This window comes from Condylura cristata, unplaced genomic scaffold (assembly GCF_000260355.1).
Source record: "Condylura cristata isolate star-nosed mole 26May11 unplaced genomic scaffold, ConCri1.0 scaffold00004, whole genome shotgun sequence".
Lineage (NCBI taxonomy): Eukaryota > Metazoa > Chordata > Mammalia > Eulipotyphla > Talpidae > Condylura > Condylura cristata.
The window spans coordinates 65,251,150-65,273,435 of NW_004567105.1; the positions used below are offsets into that span (position 1 = coordinate 65,251,150).

Below are 22,286 nucleotides of genomic sequence, written 5' to 3' on the forward strand. Positions count from 1 at the left end.
ACTAACAGATTCACTTGCAAAAGGGCTTTTCTAAAACTAAGCAAATTCTAAATTTGATACTAAATGGTTTTGAAATCTAATAATCACAAGAAATCATAAGAGCATTGTTAACAAGTTCCTGGCTGTGATAGCCTTTTGTGCCTCCAGGAAGTTTTTGAGGGAGAGTCAAATCAAGTTCCCAAACAACTCTGTTCATTCTCTGCAGACATCGAATAGTTACTTGAACTTTAAGAGAAGCTTCTTTTTCTTGAGAACTTAACATAGCCACCAATATATCTCACTCCCAGAGAGGTAATAAAAACTTTCTCCGAAAGTTTTAGTTAAACAACCTATTACAGAAATTATACATGAACATTACAAGAAAAGTACAAGAAAAAATGTATAATAAAATAGATGTAGGTGTTACAATTTTAGTGGTAATGTCAGGGCTCAAAATGGAGAGTTCTTAGTGAGAATTCTTAGTTTCTAAACACCTTCCACACAACAGATGCATACCTATTCCTCCCTCTTCTAATTTCTAACCATATTGCTGGGTACCCAGATAAAAAAAGAATTCTACCATGAACAATTATACATACACCAATGTAGATGAGTAAACATTGGTGTATTTTCTATTAACTACTAGGGAGTGAGTTCATTAATAAGACAGATATTCCAATGTGGATGTCAGTGAGGATTAAGATAAGTGCATGCTTCTGAAAAACTGATAGGTCTTAGGGCTGTTAAATGCCTACCTTGGATACAGGGTTTCCTATCATTTATCAGTCACTAAAAGACATGGCCAGAAAAGAATCTGCTATACAATGTAAACTTCTGGTCATTTATTCAAACTGAAAAAGAAATTTAGGTTTATAGTCTGAGGAATAGGAGTGTTTTTACTCAAAGTTCTTACTTATCTCCTTTACTCCATTTTTCTCCACTAGGTGGCCTGTATGCTCGTAATCTCTGCATTTCCTCTTTCCAGTGAGGAGGAGTTTCACTGCTATCATCATCATCTGATTCAGAACAGGATCTTGATCTTGGAGGTGTGTGATAGCGCTTTAAAAACAAAGGAATAACTATTCTTTAAAAACCTCTCATTTACAGTTTGCTATAGGACAGAGCTAGGTGTAAAACCCAATCTCAAATCCCATTCAATGGCAACAACGACTGAAACACAGAGGGAGACATGAAGTTATTTTGAGCATAAGGGACTAGAAGAATGGGGAAAGACTAAGATTCACCTGTAACCACAATGAAACTTTCCTCTTTTTGAGTTTTATTGGTTACATTTATTAGTGAGCACCCTGGGTTTTTCAACCCACTCAAGTTCATTTCACAATTTCAAGCATAGCGAGCGGTAAACTTACAAGGAGTAGCAGTACAGTCTCACGCAATTAGCTCTTTGAAGAGTCTGAATTATACCTAAAATCAAAGCTAGGGTTTTACTTAGAAGTAAGAAAATTTTACTGCTCAGAGTAACTTTTTAAATTGAGGTGATAGTGGTTTACAGCATATTTCGTGTTTTAAAGGGGTAGGATTTCCCCCACTACACCCACCACCAAACACCCATAGTCCACCACAGTCCACTATGCTCCCTTGCTTTGTTGTCTCCCCTCCCTAAGTAAGTGGTTTTTAAAAAGAAAAGTCTTAACACATACAATTGTGCCCCTTCCTTTAATCTTTCGTCCAGACTTTGATACAGATGGTTTTTGATCACTTAGAACAGGTGTAACATCAAGAATCTTCCTGAAAAGAGTGAAATTAAAAATAAACAAGTGCTAGACAGTTTTCTCAATGTTTAACTGCAGAATTTAAGATCTTCTGGTTGAAAAAAAATTCACTTAGATTTGCAAAATGAGACCCTCCACATAACCTATTTTTCTAAGTAAACCCTTTAAATGCCCAAACTTAGAAAAAAATGTGACCCAACTGGACAGAAATATACAATACTAGCACCTGTCATATTAAGTACAGTAATATTTTTAAACAAAATCCTTTTATAGATGTCTTTTGTCAAAATAGTGTTCAATAGGAATCCTAACTCTGATGCTTAACTACATTTTTCCAATTTTTAAAACTTATTTTTATAGTGAATTTGTTTCCCCAGCTCTACTCTAAAAGCCGCCCCTTTTGCAATGCCCCAAATCTGCACTCTATCTTAGCTATAATCCAAAGGGCAGGGTTTCTACAACAGTTACAGCTTTTCATGAAATCTTTTTATACTTCAGTTTGTTTTTGTGTCTATTATTAACATAACGGCTTTCTTTTACTGAATATTTACTATTGTGTCAGGCATTATGATATAAGCATTCTCAGAAGTATCTTTTAGTTAGGTAAAATATTCACTGATATTGGCCATTTTAACCATTTTTAAGTGTATAATTATATATGTATATAAATAACTAAAAGTACAACTTTTCTGAAAATTTTCATCATCCGCAACAAAAGCTCTATCCATTAAGCAGTAACTGTCCATTCCTCCTCATTCCATCAGACTTTGGTAACATCTAACTTATGGCTGAATTAACATTCCATTTTAGGTAGAGATGTATTTTATTTATCCATTCACCTGTTGATAGGCGGTAGGGTTGTTTTCACTGTTGTGCAATTGTGAATCATGTTGCAATGAACATTGTCGTTCAAATAACTGAGTCTATTTTCAATTCTTTTGGATATATACCTAGAAGTAGAACTGCTGGGTTTATAGAAAATATGTTTAACTTTTCAAAGAACCAGTGAACTGTTTCCCTTAATGGTTGTATCATTTTTATATTCCTACAGCACTGTATGACCATTTCAATTTCTCTATACCCTTAGCAATAGAACTTTTATTTTTTGTCTTTTTATTCTGGCCATCCTACTAGGTGAAAAGTGGTGATCTCACTGTGGTTTTAATTTGCATTTCCTCTTTTCACATGCTTACTGGTAACTTGTATATCTTTTTTTTTTTTTTTTGAAAACTACTCAAGTACTTTGCCCATTTGAGTTGTTTCTTTGTTAACATTGCTTGTGCTTTTGGTGCCGAATTATGAGTACACAATGCCAAATCGAAGGTGATGGGAATTTATCCCTATGTATTCTTCTAAGTTTCATGGTTTTAGTTCTTTAGGTTGATGATCCAATTTGCACCAATTTTTGTGTAAGATGTGTAGAGGGTCCGTCCTTATTCTTTTGCATGTGATAATCCAGTTGTCTATCCTCTCTCCACAGAATGGTTTGACAATCAAAATCAGCTGGTTATAGATGTGTGGATTCACTTCTGGATTCTCAGTTTTATGCTAATGATCTGTAGATCCTTATGCCAGTATCTCATTCTATAGTGAGAGTTTTAGAATCAGAAAGCATGATTTCTCCAACTTTGTCATTTTACAAGATTATCTGGCTATTCAGGAGCCCTTCTTGCAATTGCATATTGAATAATTGAATATTGACTTTCACTCAGCTAAAAGACTGTTAGAATTTGATAAGGGGTTGCAGTGAATCTATAACTTGCTTTGAGCAGTAATGACATTTTAACAATATTAAGTTTTCCAATCCAAGAATACAGAATGTCTTTTTTAATTCTAAGCAGTATTTTGTAGTTTTCATTATAGAAGTCTTTTAACCTCCTTTATTAAATTTATTCCTATGTATTCCAAGACAAGACTTTATTTTAAATGAAACTGCTTTTTTAATTTCCTTTTCAGACTGTTCACTGCTGCTTACTAATAAGCATTTAAATAGCTCATTAACTGTCATAACATTATGAGGTAGGTACTACTGTCATCTTCATTTTAAAGATAAGGAATTTAAAGATTTTTTTGCCCAAGATCACAGAAAGATCTGAAACTTCACTCTTACAACCACTGAATAAAGTTTTCTGAGATCCCAGGAATTTGGCTTCAGATAAAACAGTTACCGCAGAAGTCTTAAAGTAATTATAGTTTCCTCAGTCATTTGATATTCATGACATCACCTGATCCACACAATGAGTTAAGTAGGTACATTTGGCAGGCAATTATTAGTCCCAATGTCAAATGACTTACATAACAGGTAATCAGCAAGAATCGATGCTCTTTAATTTTAATCTAATGCTGCCTCCCTCCACTTTTTCCCCACATTGATTTATTTGTTGTATGGCTCAGAAACTGGTAATTTAAAAAGCTTGCCAATTTATTCTAAAAATACAGCTGAGGTTGAGAACAAATAAACTAGAGCAAGTGTGGAACCAAGCTTCTGCTAAGCAAATTCTAAGTGATAATGACTTTAACTGCTAGTACATCAGAAAAGTGGCTAAGTTATGGCTGGCAATTCTTATTTTATCCTTGTATATGAGTTTTTGAAGCTTAATTCTATCTCCAAAACAGCTGATTAAAGTCTCAAAGGCCCTAACATATCAGTTTTGCCATTTTTGTATGCCACAACTGCAGTCAGTTATGATTTACAATAATTCCACACAACTTCCAAAGGTGTTATATGAACAAAGAAAAGTGATGAACAAATAAATGTATTGCCAATAGTCAACTATAAGCGAAAGACAGCTGATTTAAACTTTAACAATACCAGATAGTGGTGGTTGATAAAATTTTTCTGTAAGGAATCTAAAATAAAAAATAATCAAGGTTATTATGTAGGTTGCTATATAAAAAGAAATCTTTCACAAATGTTCTATCAAATTCAAAATATAACTGATTATCACTTATTGTAATACTTCTGTATTAATGAGAGAAATGTAATTCTTTTCTGAGGGAGAATAACATTTCACTTAGTTAGGATATGTAGTGTTCCCTATCAATCGTATTGACAGTACTCCTCTACTGCAGATCTGTAATGAGTTTACATATTTCACCTTTGAAAGTATCTTTTCACATAGATGTAATATGTTTAGTATTTGAAATACTGGGAGAGCTGTAATTGCATCACTGTGTTGTATAGGGCACTGAAGGGCAGCATAAAGCAATAAAAGCACCACAAACTACTACTGCAGCTACTCAATTCTGCTACTGTAGCACAAAAAATGGAGGAAAGAAATAATGGATGGATATGGCTGTATTCCAGTAAAACTATATTTATGGACATTGAAAGTGGAATGAAATTGCTTTCTTAATTTCCTTTTCAGACTGTTCACTGCTCCTTACTAATAAGCATTTAAATAGCTCATTAACTGTTACAGAATTCATAGGACTTTCACATATCAAATTCATTCTTTGACTATTTCCCTCACAACCAAGTTAACATCAGTAACTTACTTATGATATTAATACTCCCAGTCACTACTGCAAATAATTTTGGCAATTCAGAGGGGGAGACATATTTTATCATTTAGATCCAAATTGTTTAATTAATCCCCTATTCTGACAACAAAAATCTCACCCCTAATTCTCAAGGTAAAGAAAATAGGTAATGAAATCTTTGCAGATCGCTAATAAGAAACTTTTCCCCTGACCAATGTGCCCAGCCCATTTCCCTACCAGTAGAATGTGAATTCTAAGTAGGGTATGGGTCACTCAGCCTGGTGAGTTCCACAGCATTTTTCAAACTGTTTTGATACTTCAGGTCATATTCAATAAATAAGCTGACAGAATCATTAATCAGAACAACAAAAACATACAGGTTAGTCATCCTACTTACGGTTCAGGTTCCACCGTGACAAGAGGCATATCTCTTCTTAGTAAAAATCTATTTTCAGGCACTGGAGGAATCTCTTCTGGGCGAACCACAGGTTTTTCTCTTTTAGCATTTGAATCAACTGACCTTTTTTCATTGGTATCACTCCTCTCAGAGCGACTTTGAGAAAACAAACCAAATTGTAATATTACATTCATAGAAGCCCATAAAATTAGATATTAAAACAGTGAAGTTGCTTTTACAAATCAGCCAAAAGGATTATATAATTTTCTCTAAGAAATTATAAAATTTTAATATGAAAAGTAGTCAAATAATTTTCTTCTTCTAATAGTTTCAGGGATTATTTTTATGTGCAAATATGTTAAGTCTTTGATTGAAAATGTGCTATCCTTAGATTTGCCAGATTTCAATTCGAAGTCTAAAAAACTGCCTTTGTTTCTCAACAACAAATAGTAAGTGTACAGACTTACACTTTCCTCATTCCAGGATGCTTGCTTTTTTTTTTTTTTAATTTATTTATGCATACAGAAATGGGGTACAGGCTAGAGGTGCAGGGATAGTGAGAGGATTCACCGGAGACAGTGGGGAGCAGCACAGGCCAACTGACGAAATACACTGCTGAGGGGAGCAGTGGGCAGGTCAGGAAAGGTCTGCTGCGCCATGTGGGTCACCTCCAGGGTGGGGGATAGAACTCATGCAGAAGTGGCTTTACCTTAGTGCTGTGCTTTAACCCATTCCGCCACCAGGGAGGGCCCACAGGATGTTTGCTTTTTTTAGGTAACACTGTGCTAGCTTTTGACACTTACCCTTTTGGACTCGTTATATGCTTATTCCTTGGCTCTTCTGAATTGCTTATTTCCTTCCGCCTCTTTTTAGAATGTTTAACTTTTAGTCTCCTCTTATGTTTCCTTCTTCTGCTTCTCTCATGGTCAATTTCACTTTCTGAAGATGATTCTGAAGAGGATGAGGAATTGGAAGAGGAACCCGAGTCTTCTGAAGGAGTTGGTTTCTTCCTTTTTTTCTCAAAAACTTTCAAGAAATATTAACAAAAGTATTTGTAGTGGATTTCAGTGCAAACCATTTAGGACAAAAACTGTGATTACTGGTATCATAAAACATGCTTTATGTATTATGGTAAACTAAAAATTCATATACTGTTTTTCAAGTAGATAATTTGCTGATGAGACTGTAAGATGACAAAGCCTTTACCTTATTATAGTTGGTTTACATAAGAAACAAGTAATAACCGTATAAAATCACAAATGATAAATTCTAAAACAGAAAGTAAAATGAGAGTTAAGGGGAACCAGGAAATCGATGGAGTTTAGGTTAGTATCTGAGCAGAGACCTAAAGGAAGTTAAGGACAGTGGGCTAGGCCAAATGAGTCAGAAGGAGCAGGAAGAATGCTGAACTGTGTCACTTATATGTGGAACACAGAGGGGTCAAATATAGCCCAAGTTAACAACAAATCCCAGAATGTTCACTACAGAACTGAGCCTAGCAGAAAGGCACCAGGAGGAGCGAGGAAAAAGTGGGGAAAAGTTACAATAAATTATGGTGGTCAACTAAAGTGGTTTAACGTGGTAATATTACCAGAAAGATAAACCAGTGTTACTTCAACTAAAAAAAAAATCTGGAATGCAGCAGTTCAGATTCCAAAAAAAAAAAAATCTGAATGAAGAATGTTTCAGATAGAGGGAAGGGTCAGCACAAAATGTCCCAAGAATTTGGCATGTCTGAAATAAGTCACCATGACTGGAAGACCATGAATATACTGAGGGGGGGGAGAGCAGCGGGTGGGGGGGACCTAGAGGTGACCAAAGAAACGGCAGAAAGCAGACTGCTTTCAGACTACTGCAAAGATTTCAGCTTTGACTGACAGAGAGTCCTGGGAGAGGATGATTCTAGTTGCTATTTATGGCCAAGGGTATAAACAAAGAGACCAATTAGGAGGTTATTGTTGCTGAAAAAAAGATGATAAAGGAGCAAGGAAAAGACTGAACAGTTTTATGGCAACTAAAGGTCCAGGTAAGAGACACTGATGGTTAAGGCCAAGTTTGTAGTACGGGAAATAAATATTTGTGATGAAAAGGTTTGTGATACAGGATATGATATAGAGGAGTCAGACTACTGCTGTACACACATGAATTTTTTCACTATTGAAACACTGACATTAGGAGGTATTTTTAAGTTCTAACTTTCAACACAAGTTACCTGTATTTGCACTCCTTCTACCTCCAAAAAAACAGAACTTACCATCTTTTGTTGATTTTGTGGCAAGTACCCCGCAGTCAATAACTCGCACATCTGCATATGGTCTGCTTGCAGCATCAGTTTTCAGATTTTCAATTTGTTCAATTACTTCAAAACCAGAAATAACCAGTCCAAAAACTACATGCACCCTGTTAATAAAAATTAATGAGATATGAAGGAATTAAAAGGGAATTAAATTTGAAATCTACTTTATAAAAAGAAAAAGCAATTACTCAAACCGGACCTTCAAGTTTTCTGCTTTTAAAACAAAGGTTTTGGGTTGTCTTATGGTAAAATAGACTGCAGAAATCTTGATACTCAAAAATCTTCCTCACAGTGTCATCTAAGACTGCATGGTAGACAAGCCCATTCATGGGCTCAGGTGAAGTCATCAGCGTCATGAAAGCCATAGGGTCTCAAAACTACTGCACCCTGTGATTCTTAAGGAAGAGCTTTTAAAAAAATATTTATTTATTTATGCATACAAGGGCTGGGGTATAGGTGCAGGGGGTGAGAGGATTCACCAGAGAAAGAATAGGGAACAGTACAGATGGATGGACTGAAATACACTCCTAAGGGGAGCAGTAGGCAAACAGGAAAGGTCTGCCATGCCTTGTGGGTCAGCTCCCTGGCCCGGGATCAAACTCAAGCTTCAGAGACTGCAGATAGCTTCAGAGTGCTGCGCTTTAACCCACTGTGCCACCAATGAGGGCCCCCAGAAGAGCTTGGTTTTAGGAGATTAATCCAAGAATCAAGAATGTGTTGTTAAGGGCTCACCCATTATCTAATCTGTTTTAGGTTGGCCAATCAAACACCTCCCAAAGATAAAAAGAACACATAATTCTTACCCATCCAAGTGTGGAGCAGGTTTTGTGGTACTGGTGCAATAAACATCAACACAAAGAAGATGGCAAAAACCAGGCATTCATGTTCAGTTTTAAAGCACAGCATATAGAAAACAAAGGGGTAAAGATAAAAGATAGGGGAAAAGTTAAACATTATATACATCTAAATGTAAAAACCTTGAAAACAATAATTGTAGCCATTTTTACTGATTAAAAAATCCCACAAGATTATAAATGAATTATAAAATTACAGATCTCTAATGTGAAAGATATATACACATATATTTGAAATATGCAGCATAAGCAAACATTAAAGTTACTCTCAAATCCAAAACAACAAATCACAACAAAAAACCTAAGTTTATCAAGATAATTAAGCAAAGAATAAAAAGCTCCCTACAAAAATAAGTATGACTCACACTTGCCCCACACACTTAATTTGGGTTCTTCTAGCTCTTATTTTTCATATGGAATCAGTCTGTAATTTTAGGCAGGCAGATGGAGGTGGGCCTTAGGAAGTCCTGTTTCAGAACTTCCTGCCCCTCTTCCTTTATCTAAGGTGAAACTGTCACCCACACCACCTCTGAAAATACAATAGGGAGCAAAGCTTCAATCTGCCAACACTTCTGACTCAAAGTGATGATGGATAACATTATAGACATTTTACATTTCCATGACCTAGAAAACACTGAACCACCTTCTACTACAGCCACAAACTAACAGTCACTCACTCTAAGGAAGCCTATATAGCATATGTGGTTAGGATATTTTAAACCCAAGCTGGTTTTCTCATAGCATTTTTACAGATCTATACATTATGGGTATTGCAGAGGGGAAAAAGAATCAAAAGCAGGTAACTAGACTGAGAAGTTTATTACATAAACATCTTAGTTTAGAAGAAAGAGAAACAAGTATCTGAGAGAAAGATCACTGTATATCAGGCCATGTTAAAACAGTCAACTGTACTAGAAGATCAATTTTAATATTCATTTTAAGGAAATTCTAAGATATATCACAAAACACAAATTTAACCTTTACAATGATGGTAAAAGTCATTATTTTACAAAGAAACTATCATACTTGTACTTACATTAAGAATATTCAGTTCTCTAGGAGCATTACAGAATTTAATTAAAATGTCAACTTCAGAAGTTACAGAATTTTAAAGGGAAACTTGGGTTTTAAAACCACTACCTCAAATTCTTCCTAAAGGATTGAGAAGTGATAATTCAAGCAAATAAATAAAAACAGCTGCTAGGAAAGAAATGTAGCAAACTGGTGAGGCATTAATGTTTAAATTATTAACAACCAGAAACTACTATTTTGGACCTAACTTTAAGAAATGTTCCTTCTATAATCATAGAACTACCAAAGCACACTAGAGAGAGGAAGAAATTAGTATATGTGGTAGATAGTGACTCTACTGTATGAAAGATGTAAAGAAACAAACATTTTAAAGTAAAAATGCTCTACAATGTAAGGGCTCTCAGTTAAGTAGTAGTGAAAACACTGAATGGTTTCCTGATTAGACAGATAATACACCTCTTTTGTTGATCCTCTTTCTTACAACTCTCAGTCTTCTGGTAGTGGGAAAGCCTAGAGATTTTTCTAAAATACAGCCCAATTCAATCCTCTACATTGGCTATAGGAGTGTTAAAAACTTCATTTTATAGCAAACATTTGGAGAAATGGTGAGATTAAAATATTCTAGCTAACTGCAATAAGGTAACAACATACTAATTAAGACTCAATTTAAGAATGGAATATCTATTTTATTCCATTTATTACAGTAATGAAGGAGAGAAATTAAGACAAGAACAAATTTCAGCTGATTCTCTTATGTTTAAATTCATGTGAATAATTCAGTTCACTATTGCATCTGCAATGCAGAATGCAGAAATATAAATTTATACATTAAATAGGTTAGAATACATATGATTGTCAGAATATTGAAAGTATCTAAACAAAAAGCAGCCCTCTAGAGTTTTCAGCCTACATTTCAGGAATAGAAATCCCAATACAAAGTAGGTTCAATAGCACTGAGCTGACTAGACATGGAGACACAGAGAATACTGACAAATGGGGTTACAAAAAAGCAGGGAGAAATAATATGCTCAGTCCAAGCTATTCAATTCTACATAAAATGAGTGCAGAGATCTCAGCCCACCAACTCTTAACTTTACTGAGCTTTTAAAAATTATAGTTTTAAAACTTCAGTGGTATGCTCAGTAAGCTAGCATCTTAAGACCAGAGACTATCATAAATATGTAATTTTACATATACTTATAAAAATGTACCTCAAAGAAAAAAAACCACAAAGAACATTTCAAATTATAAAAGCTTTCAATATTTCATATTTCCATTTTCGTCTATGATTCAAGACACTAGTTTTCCAGTTTCCTTCATCCCTGAATCTACCATTAAAATATATGTGGCAAAGGTTCATTTAAACCTTGTAAGTATAAGAAATTGGAAAGTATCAAGTTACTCCAAAGAACAACCTATAGAAATTAACAGTTCTGTACTGGAATGAGATCTACAATCGTTATATACAATACAATGCCCCTCCCCAAGGATGTAGGGAAATTGGATGGAAACAAACCACTCAATTAAAATATACTTCCCAGGATTAACCATAAATAATAAAACATACTTGTTTTACATGTATTGCTGCCATACAGATCAAGCAGAAAGGTTTTTTTTATTATTAAAATGGTTCAATGCACATAATAATAGAGATTAAAGAGAAAAAAAGAAAAGAAAGAAAAGAGAGCCTTAGAGTAATGAGACATTACCTTTGGAGCGCACGATGTAACACTCTTTCTGTAAATTTTACACAAAAATGGCAAGAAATAAATTGTAATACACTTTTAAGACAAGACTGAATCTATGTTTTAATATCATATAACTTTGAAATTAAATATTTTCAAGTTTTATGCAAAGCAAGAAAGCTTTTTCAATGGAGGGCTCTAAATTTTCTTTCACATAGAATATGTATGTAGAGTTGAATATGCTTAAAAATAGCCTGTGTTGGAGGTGGGAATCTGTTTTGATCTTTAACATTGTAACACTAGAGTATGAATAATAGCCATTAACAAAACATTATATTTCTGTTCACAAACACCAGAAAGTAATTATGTCAACTTTCTAAAAAAGAAAACTTATTCTGAGTGTTGAAAAATAATCAGAATGCCCAGGAGCTACCAATAGAAAGCAACAAACTCAAGAGAAAGAATTTAGTCAAGAGAATTCAGATCAAATTTCAGGGAATTTGTTTTCTATTTCAGTTCAATAGTTACAGAGCCTTTCATCCATCTACAATGGAAACCCTTTTTGGTCACCCATCACAACAGACCACCACCAGGAATTAATGAACAAATGTTTGGACTACAGTTATTCTTCACTGCCATTACACATACTTTGTAGTAAAGCCACTGAAAATAATAAAAACACAAAGCAAGAGAACTAGAATGTTAGGGCTCTTCTGAAAGGATAAAAAGGCAGGCAAGAGATGAAAAGTGTAAGTGTGCACTGTCATATCATGGTCACAGTACTTTTTTTTCCTGTCTAACCCTTGACTTTCCCAACTACGTAAAAATATTTTTTCCCAAAGAATATACATTATCTGACCAATTTTAACTCTATTAAATCACACATAGGCCAAAAAAATTGCATTATCTACAGTGGGCAAAATTCTGCATGGAGGGGTCCTGGATATACTTAAGCTTGGAATATTTAAAAGAAAGCGTTAACTTCTTGTAAAGGTATTGATACATGAATTACAGTAAAGAAGAACATGTTGCAAATAATTTCAATGAATGCTGTAAATAACAGTGACTTAGTTTTCTATTTCTGTCTAATTAGCCTTTAACCTGCTACACTTTCATCCAACTCTTGAAACTATCACGCCATCATGGAAAAGGCACTGTACAAAGTGACAAAAGCTTGCCTTAAAGCCAGGCCACAGTGGCTTACTATGTGTACCAAAATTACCAAGACAGAAGTGTTTTTGAAAATGCAGCGCTAATGTTAACATAACATATACCAAAACGCAACTAGATACAAAATTCCTTCATTACTACCACATGTCACATAAAAACTATATAATATTAAGATTAGAAATTAAGGATGATACTTAATCCTCAGAGAACTTGTTTTTCATTTAAGTTTTACAAACATCTTTGTTCATGGAAATCTTCAAATTCCCATATGAAGGTATTACAAAAATTCATGAGTATGTGGATGGAAAAAGCATTGCTTCCAAAATCAGTTTTGCTAACCAAAATGTAAACCCTTTATTAGACCACTTAAAATTAAACCACCTTTCAAGTCCCCTTGGTTCCACTACATTGAAATGATCAGCCTTTTCTTCCATTTAGCTGAGCAGTTACTAGGATATCTGACTTTTCAATGCCATAAAACATAGCTTAGAATGTCTTTGTCCTCCATACTCCCATTTATGACTTTAAAGCAGGGCACTTTTTGTTTAAAGTTCAAAGTTTGACTTTTCTACATATCATGACTTGTTACATTTTTATAATTATAAAGACCCTGAGGGGGCTACTGACTGACTATTCTCCAAAGCTCAGGTTTTTCTCCTCTACTGTTTGATATAAAGGCCTGCACAGCTGGGACAGTGGTGACCACCATACCAATGTTGTAAAAGCAAGTGATGGAGAGATTGATGATGCTCCTCCTGATTTAGGCAAAATGAGCCTAATGCTTCTCTGAAGTACCTTTCAGACTGATGAAGATCAGAAATTAACTACTTCCTTGGGCAAAACAATGTCTGCATATAAATCATCCTACCCAGTTAGAAACTTAGGCTCAACCTACAAAAGACTTTCTTCCTTTTATGTCCATATTTCACATCAAAATGTTTACCTTTGGAAGTGGGTTAAATATTTTATATACAGAAAAGGAAATACAAACTAATTCAAAGTATAGCAAATAAAATTAGAACTAAGGCTTCCTGATAACTAGGTTAGTGCTCTAATCCAAGATCAACAGTTATTTAATACACAGCTATAAACCACCTACCTATTCTTTTTAAGATTAGTTGGTACAATATTATCTTTATCTTTTTGATGTGTGTGTGTGTATACACATAAAGACAATGAAAATTAGGCCAGAATTAGTAACTATTATTAGTAACAAAGGGGAAAAAATTTCCCTAAGTATCTTGTTTTCCAACATGCTTAATCCTTCTAATATTTAACTAAAATAAATTCAGAGCAGAGTAGTGGGTATGATTATGTAACTGACAGTGTGCAACTTATCTCTTTCTAGCATTCTTGTTTCTTCCAGGTTATCAAAAACACTGTATATCTAGACTTTATGTATATATTTCTTCATTATTTGGCATTATCTATGGAACAAAAGTTTGGAATAGATGATTTCTTAAGTCCTTTTCCACTCATTGACTTTAAAAGTCTATAGCTTTTATTGTTTCTTCCTAGCTTTGGATTAAAAATTAAATAATAAAAAATGGTTAAACTGACTAAATGCCAAGTTAACTTGGTTACTACGTTGGACTCAGGTCTATAATTATTTAACAAGAACAAGCCGTTGTTTCCTCAGTGATTCATAGGGCCACATATTTATTACTTCTTTCACATTTTTTGAGCTACAGTATTTCCAAAAAGAATCAGTTTTCTTCTACTTAGACTGTCCCCAAAGGCAAAATTATGACCAATATATTAGTAACTATGGGAGGTTATTGGAAAATTTACAAGTAGCTTTACAGAAGAAAATTTGATTTCATTATAATCATTCCACCCAAAAAGGGAAATTGCATAATACATGGAAGTTATGCTTTATAATGATGCATGCTCAAAAGGGAATGTTTTAAATATATAACTAATGAACATTAGTTAATGCACAAAGAAGAATCCTTGAGGAATATTTTTCAAATATCCTAAAATACCACCAAATTTACACTGAATACAAGAGCACCAAATTTACTTAGGAATTGTAGTGTAACATATTTGGAAATACAATTGTGCAAAAATATATTAAAAGTCCTTATTAAGCGTATAAAGTGGGACCTATAAGTAGACAGTTCTTGGCACAGTTCTATATACTATCCTTTTTCAGATTCAGAACTGCAGCCCAAAATGTCATATGAGGAGACTAGTGAGAGTAAAATGGCAGAGGCACCCTTGGGAAACCAGCTGATAGCTCCACAGCCATCAACCCTTGTAACCTCAAGGTTTAGCACTATTAACTGTGATCATATAAACAACCTGAAGATAGCATGCTTTTATACTACTTCCAATGCCTCAAGGTCTGGCCTTGCAAGACAGATTCTTGCAGGTTTTCTTTTATGGGTTATCATCTCCATTCTACCTACCCTATCTATAAAAGCAAGGAAATATTTTGTTTAGAAATGCAAACATTAGTTTGATTTTATCCTGAAACCCACAAGGAACAAGGCCAGCATAAAAAAGCATTTACAAAAACTTCTTTAAAAAAAAAAAAAACAGGATTTTTTTTGTGCAAAATCACTCAAATTATTTTAAGATTGCTTTTCATAGCAAATGATTTCCAGAAGTAAATGTCAAAATGAAAATTTTCTTTCAATCATAAGTTCCCAGTATTCTAGTGCAATCTGAAACCTACAGTTAAATATGAAAACAAGTTAAAATTTTTATGCCCTAACTTATTATTAAAATTTTCATTTGGCAGACCTCCCTCATGGCACAAGGGTTTAAGACGAAGCACTATGAAGCTATCTGCAGCATGAGTTTGATTCCCCGCCAAGGAGGTGACCCGCATGGTGCCATCAGCCCACTCCTGTCTCGCCCACTGCTTCCTTCAGCAGTATTTCAGTAGATCTGCCTGTTCTGCTCCCTACTCTGTCTCTGGTGAAACTTTTCATACCTCCCCATGCATCTCTGGCCTACACCCCAGCTCTTGTATGCGTAAGTAAATAAATCTTAAAAAAAAAAAATTTCATTTGGCATTATAAAAAACAGCAATCAAATTAAGTTATGTAGAAAACAATGGTCTTTGACACTAACCATTCTTGAAAAGACCCCGAACAAGCACTAAATAATCCTGAGACAAGATACTCTGTTTGAGTGGAGAATCTAATATATTGGATTTTAATTAATGTATGCAGGTGCACCAGTTTGTAATCTAACATTTATAATAAGCAAGCTAAGCAATAGGAAGAAGCTACTGCTCCCTGATAAATTAAATTTTAAATGTACTGATATAAAAAAGGAAATCTAAAAGAAACTTTAGAGCCCTCAGATGGTAGCTTCTTGACCAATGAATCATTATGTTCACAGTTCAGATAAGCTTAAAAATGGAAATGGGAAACCTTGACCAAAGAGTAAACAACTTCTATATCAAATTATTATTTTCAGAAAGTTTCAAAACACCTCCCTTTATTTTAGCCCTTAGGAAGGTCAAAAATTAAAAAAAAATTCCAGTAAGCAAGCATGTAGTAAAACTAATAGTCTGTGGGATAAAAACAAGATACAGGACAGGTTTTTCTTTTTTCCCATATAACTCCAAGCATTGCCATTTTTATCAGCTTTCCATTTTTAGGACATTCTTAGGAACAGAATGACCCTTATCTGAACTATCAGATCATGTTGAGAATCTAATTTTCAGACAAATTTTAAATGTGAGAATTACTTTATACGAATAATTTACTCTTTTAAAGACAGGGAAGCGCCATTCATACTCATCCATTCAGAAAGATGACCAAAAAAGTTTTTTCTAGTAAACCATTAACAAAATATTTCTCCAAATACATAGCACAACTGAAGAAATTTACTATCAATCAAAAGCAATAAACTTCAGCTAGACAATTATCTTTTACTTTAGATGATCAGACAATAATGAAAACAAAGATTTGGGCATCTTTTAGAAAACAATGTAACTAAAAGTTTGCCAAAGGCCTTTAGAATTTTCAAGTAAGAAATTAAGGCTTTTGTTGTGCATGCATGTACATATAGAGGTATTTTTTAAAAAGCTAATTTAATTCTGAAGTTTCCTGAGTGATACTTTATAAATTTTGGTGGAACTAAGCAACACTGGGTTAATTCTATTATGCACAGAATAATTCTATTATGCACAGGTTTGAGTTTTAAAGGTTTCTTCAATAGCAAATAATCTGTCTTTACACAGTATCAAAAAATATTTAATGGACCTCTCTCAATTGACTCAAAGAGAACATTTAGAGAAAAGGCAACTATGCCAAGGTTTATTCAAGTCAGTTGTTTTCTAAACTAACTTAATCCAAGCCTATAAACAACTTTTAAACATTCATTAGTAATTATGCTCCAAACTTTGGTAAACCAAATCCCCAAATTTGGTAAGATTCAAAAAAGTCAATTTTTAAGGTTACATATCTTGAAAATAATGTTCATCTTCAAACTACACCTTTTAAGTCATTCTTTAAACGCAGGATGTATGCTGAACGCTGAGGCAATCTACAGAGCTAGTCAGTTACTATAACATCAGAAATTAATAGTAAAGTCCAAGCTGACAGAATTCTAGCATTAAACTTGGTTTAACTATACCATCTTTCTCATGAACAGCGCTTCTCTGTTTAAGAAAAGCTCATCTCTGAATTATGCCTACTCACATGAAAAACTGGGAACCATTGGTATGTTTCCCTCGATTTGCCATTGACAAAAGGAACGCTCTGTCATGTTTGAGAATAAAGTTTTCATCTGTTTGAAGAAAACACAAATTCGTCAGTCTCCAATTATAAACCACTTTTAAAGTGTATTGTTCACAGTAATAAATAGAAAGCAAAGGATGAATTCCTCTTCTGGTCAGTAAAGACACCTGACTGAATATTTAAATTTTTCTTTTAACTAATCAAATAACATAAGCATAAAAAAGACCAAAAAAATACTACTTAAAGCCTTGAGGAAAAGAACATATATTTAAAACTTTATACAAACAGCCTTAGAACAGTCACTTTTAGTAGCAACATACTTTGGCTAGGTGATATTTTAACTTTAACTTTTAGGATAAACTGGTACAAATTTTTAAAAAATATCTACTATAAAGCTCATTTCCTCCAAAATTCTAATTATCTTGACTAATGGAAGAACAACATTGGAAAAGTTTAATAATCCTCTTTGTGTTTAATTTCTACACAGTAAATTTATTATGCATCTGAATTAAAGACTATGAGAGAGAGCAAAAGAACAAAAAATTGCATAAGTTAAGTTGTAGGGACTTGTCTAAATTCCTTCTCATCAACAGGATCACAAAATTATCTAAGGAAGAAAGTCCTGTAAAAACAAAATTTCAAGAGCAAAATACAATTTTAAGATAAAAAATAATCTACCACAGGGAGCAACCACGTTAAAGTGGCCTAGAGTGTTAGGTTCAAATTGCTTCATGCTAACAACCAGCTAAAGAGCTGTTTTCTACTAGTTATAAGGAAAAACTGTCATAAAGATCAGTTAAATGATTTTAATTCCAAGAGATATCTCAAAAACTAATTTAAGTTTCCTTTTAACATTCATACAAACATATTTTTTTTTTTAGAACAAACAGAAACATAGAAAAAAATTTTAAAAAATTATTACCTTGGGAACAGGCTTCTGAAAAACAGTAGTAATCCATTTTCCCCCAAAAGAAATATAAAAGACTATTATAACACTGAAGCTATCATTATATTAAAACCTAGTAATATTGGATCCCATTATACATCTCTGCAACTGACTTTTCTAAGGCTTTTTGGGGCAAGTGCAATAGTTAGATTTATGCAAATGCTACTACTGTATGAATAAAACAATCATATAGTTCTAGTATATAAGAGAAAACATACAAACCTTTGAGTAAGGAGGAAATACCAACTTTTATGCAAAGAAATTGCTTGGTTTAGGGAAAAAAAAACACAACTATATTCTTTCCCCTGATAATGGAAGTAACAACCCATTGGGAAAAGAAAAAAAGATACAGAAGCATGAAGTATGAAAGTATACAGAGTTTTCCAAGTCTTCAAGCAATACAGAAATCCAGCCACAACCTGACCCAGGCTGTCCATAAATTTATTAGGAAGGGTGCAAGGGAACAGAATTGGAGTTTGTGTTACTGTGCTTCGTTCTCTTACCTTTTCATTTTGCAAAAGACCACATTCTCTATAAACAAAAGAATATGTTGACAGTTTTAGGCAGGAAGATAGGAGTTTTCATGTATATAGTTGCCTAACCTCCATGCTGAAAGTCATGTTTAACCATAAAGTTAGCCTTAATTAATCTTGTCAATTAAAAGTTATATGTATTACAATACAGTTTTATCCCCAAGTTCATGCAAATAAAGTATTTTCATGCAGCATTAGTTTCATGCAAAAAGTGAACTATGAGTAAAACCTCTTCTCATTAAAAGTACATGATCAAACTTGCTTTAATATCAGAACTAAAAAAGACCACACAATTTAAACCTTACCTTTAAAATATCCACCATAAATTGATTCTCCACCTTTTCCATTACCTGCAAATAATGATCTGCATTAAATTATAATGAAAAACAACAACATAAATAATACATATAACTTCAACAGCTAACAAGTAGTAACTGTGACAGATAATAAAAATTCTAAGGAAGCCTCAATCTCATCTTTAAAACAAAAGTAAACCCTACAACAAGAAATGCTACTTAAAAAATGGTCTCCAGGGCCCTCCCTGGTGGTGCAGCGGGTTAAAGCACTGCACTAAGAAGCTTAAGCCACTTCCGCATGAGTTCGATTCCCGGCTGCCCTGGAGGAGATCCACATGGCAAGGCAGACCTCTCCTGACCCGGCCGCTGCTCCCCTCAGCAGTGTATTTTGTGATCTGCCTGTTCTGCCCCCCTCTCTGTCTCTGGTGAGTCCTCTCACCCTCCGCATCTCTGGCCTGTACCCAAGTTCTATATGAATAAATAAATCTTAAAAAAAAAAAAAGGTCTCCAGGGCCTCCCTGGTGGTGCAAGGGTTAAAGCATCATCAAGCTACAACCAGCCACTTCAGTACCTAGTTTAATCCCTGGCTGGTCAGGGAGCTGACCCACCAGGAACAGACCTCTCCACTCTGGTCCACTGCTCCCCTCAGCAGTTATTTCAGTCAACCTGCCTGTTCTGCTCCCCACTGTCTCTGGTAAATCCTCTCACCTCCTACCCCTCTGGCCTGCAGGCAAGTGCAATAGTTAGATTTATCCAAATGCTACTACTGTAGCATTCTTATATGCATAAATAAGTCTTTTTAAAAAAATGGACTCCATAACCTATTTGCTTCAAACAGTAATCACACCAACAAAATTCTAGAATACATAAAGTACCCTGGCATTTGTTCTAAGAGAATTCACCAAGTAATTATATTACTAAAATTGTACTTAAAAAAAAAAAAAAGCCCTTATGTTTTTTTCAAACATTATTGACCTACAATATTCATTCACCTAATAATTACATCACACTAAGTGATACAATATTTACAATTAAAAGTAATGAATGAAAAAATTTAGAAACTAAAAGATTGAGTTATTAAGAAAATAACTTTTAGCTCTACCTTCACTGAAGTCCCCGCCCTGAATCATAAAATTTTTAACCACACGATGGAATGTAGAACCTTTATAACATAACTTCTTCCCAGTTGTTTTCCCAAGGCCTTTCTCCCCTGGGAAAAAAAAAAGAAAGTAAGCTTAGCTACAAACATATCCTTCCATGAAAAGTACTGTCCAATCAATTCTGTATCAATTCCTCCTACACGATGTGAGCAATACAAGAAGCAGGCAGTGTGATAATTTCATATATTGTCACACATGCAAATATAAAGCAGCATGTAAATGTTAAATTATGAATTGCAGGCTACATTCTATCTAAGAAAGGAACAATTAGAAAAGGTTAACACTCCAGTAAAATAATGTATTCAAAAAGTTGGTGCAAATTTGTGTGTGTGTGTGTGTAACTAAGTATGGATTTAACATTTTTATTTTGAAAAAAATTAAATATTCAATTTTCTATGTTTAAATTAACACTGTAGATACTTTCCTCCCTATCTTTTCTACTTATTTAAAATATAAACCCAATTACATAAAGAACTTCATCATGTTTTGCCTCTCCATCTTTTAGTTCTAACTTTCTTGTGAAACCTGCAATGTGAAATTTGTTCAAAGTAATGAAGTAAATTACACTGTACAGAGATTTCATTACACATACTTGTACTTCTATTTCATTTTTAAGACCATTTCTTTCTCCTCATTCCATTAAGAAATGCTTCACTGATTTCAGATCAGTGAAAATTAATTTGTATTTGCTATACTCACTGTACAGTCCATTACTCTTAAAGGAAAATGTCTATTCAGTTAAATCAAGGTAAACATATAAACCATGACTTTTCACTGAAATAATTTAATAATTCACTTACCTGAGCATAGGCAAAGGAAGTTTTTGCACGTTTTTGGACATATGTCTGAGAAGAGCTGAAACATAATGCGACCAACTGAAATAAAACACATGGGGGAAAAAAGGTAAGCAAGTTGAGTAAATGTTTCACATTTCAGTTGGGAGAATTAGAAAAACAGGATTAACAAACTGGAAGGTTCAATTTTCTAATTATTTTAATTTTTTAAAAAATTTAATGGTATAGAATTTAATGGGGCAGTAACTGGCCAACTAACAACTAACAAGTAGGTCACATTTTATTACCTGAGAACAGAAAGCTAATAGGTATGGTCTCAAACAAGCAAGTAGACTAAAAACAAAACCAAACTCGCTACAGTAAATAAAAATGAGAAAGACCAAGCCTGCAAATAAAGATACAGAGCAATACACATCCTTAAGGGATAAAAAGTGAAAAATTTCATCCTGTAATAGTTTATTATATCAACATTTTTTGCCTATAACTTTAATGGATTTTGAAACAATTTCAAAACCTTCTAAGCTGATCATCATATTTAAGGGAATGAAGAAAAAGATAAGGAAAAAAGCAAAGTGGAGAATCAAGTCATTTCATAGTTTTTTAAATGTATATATTAGTAACAGAAATATCACACTATTTGTTCAAATTTTACAATGTGGTAAATTCCCCCCACCCCATCCTCACGAACCCTGGGAAATGGTTATTAGGTGGATAACAAGTTAAAAATCATCTAGACTTTACAGACTAGAAACATAATTTTTTTGAATCTCTGTCAGATGATTACTTGCACGATACAACACTTTTTAAAAAAAGACTTATTTATGTACACAAAAACTGGGGTACAGGCAAAAGTTGCAGGGGGTGAGAGGATTGATCAGAGACAGAGTGGGAAACAGAACAGGCAGATAGGCTGAAATACACTGCTGAGGGGAGCAGTGGGAGAGACAGGAAAGGTGTGCTGTGCCATGTGGGTTAGCTCTCTGGTCCAGTGTCAAACTCTGGAAACCACAGTGGCGATGGCCATCTTCATAGTGATGCGCTTTAACCTCCTGAACCACCAGGGAGGGACTACTTTTCAGGATAAAAAACATAACCAAACAACTTAAACTTAGGCTTTTCTTTTAGAATCACAGTTAACCTCACGGATTTAAAAGAAAACAAAATCTGCAATTCCGCAAGATGTAAGCTGTAAGTTTCAAATATTTTTAATTTTTTTTTTTATTTATTT

The 22,286-nt window shown here is 34.0% G+C and overlaps 1 protein-coding gene across 3 annotated transcripts in view; it reads right to left on the bottom strand.

Annotated features, from left to right (window-relative positions):
* Positions 1-22,286, bottom strand: part of NKTR (natural killer cell triggering receptor) — a 42,612-nt gene that overhangs the window by 11,121 nt on the left and 9,205 nt on the right. The window contains exons 3-12 of one of the 3 annotated variants that reach the window (XM_004676274.2): positions 21,065-21,139; positions 20,207-20,314; positions 19,114-19,158; positions 17,291-17,378; positions 8,692-8,721; positions 7,847-7,992; positions 6,396-6,618; positions 5,593-5,748; positions 1,641-1,728; positions 893-1,038 (exon numbers count right to left, since the gene is read on the bottom strand). In XM_004676274.2, coding sequence (XP_004676331.1) covers positions 893-1,038; positions 1,641-1,728; positions 5,593-5,748; positions 6,396-6,618; positions 7,847-7,992; positions 8,692-8,721; positions 17,291-17,378; positions 19,114-19,158; positions 20,207-20,314; positions 21,065-21,139 — 1,105 coding nt within the window. Of the gene's footprint in view, positions 1-892; positions 1,039-1,640; positions 1,729-5,592; positions 5,749-6,395; positions 6,619-7,846; positions 7,993-8,691; positions 8,722-11,462; positions 11,512-17,290; positions 17,379-18,778; positions 18,807-19,113; positions 19,159-20,206; positions 20,315-21,064; positions 21,140-22,286 lie in introns of those variants that run through there. The other 2 variants (XM_012735326.1, XR_001146294.1) reach the window with 2 other exon arrangements.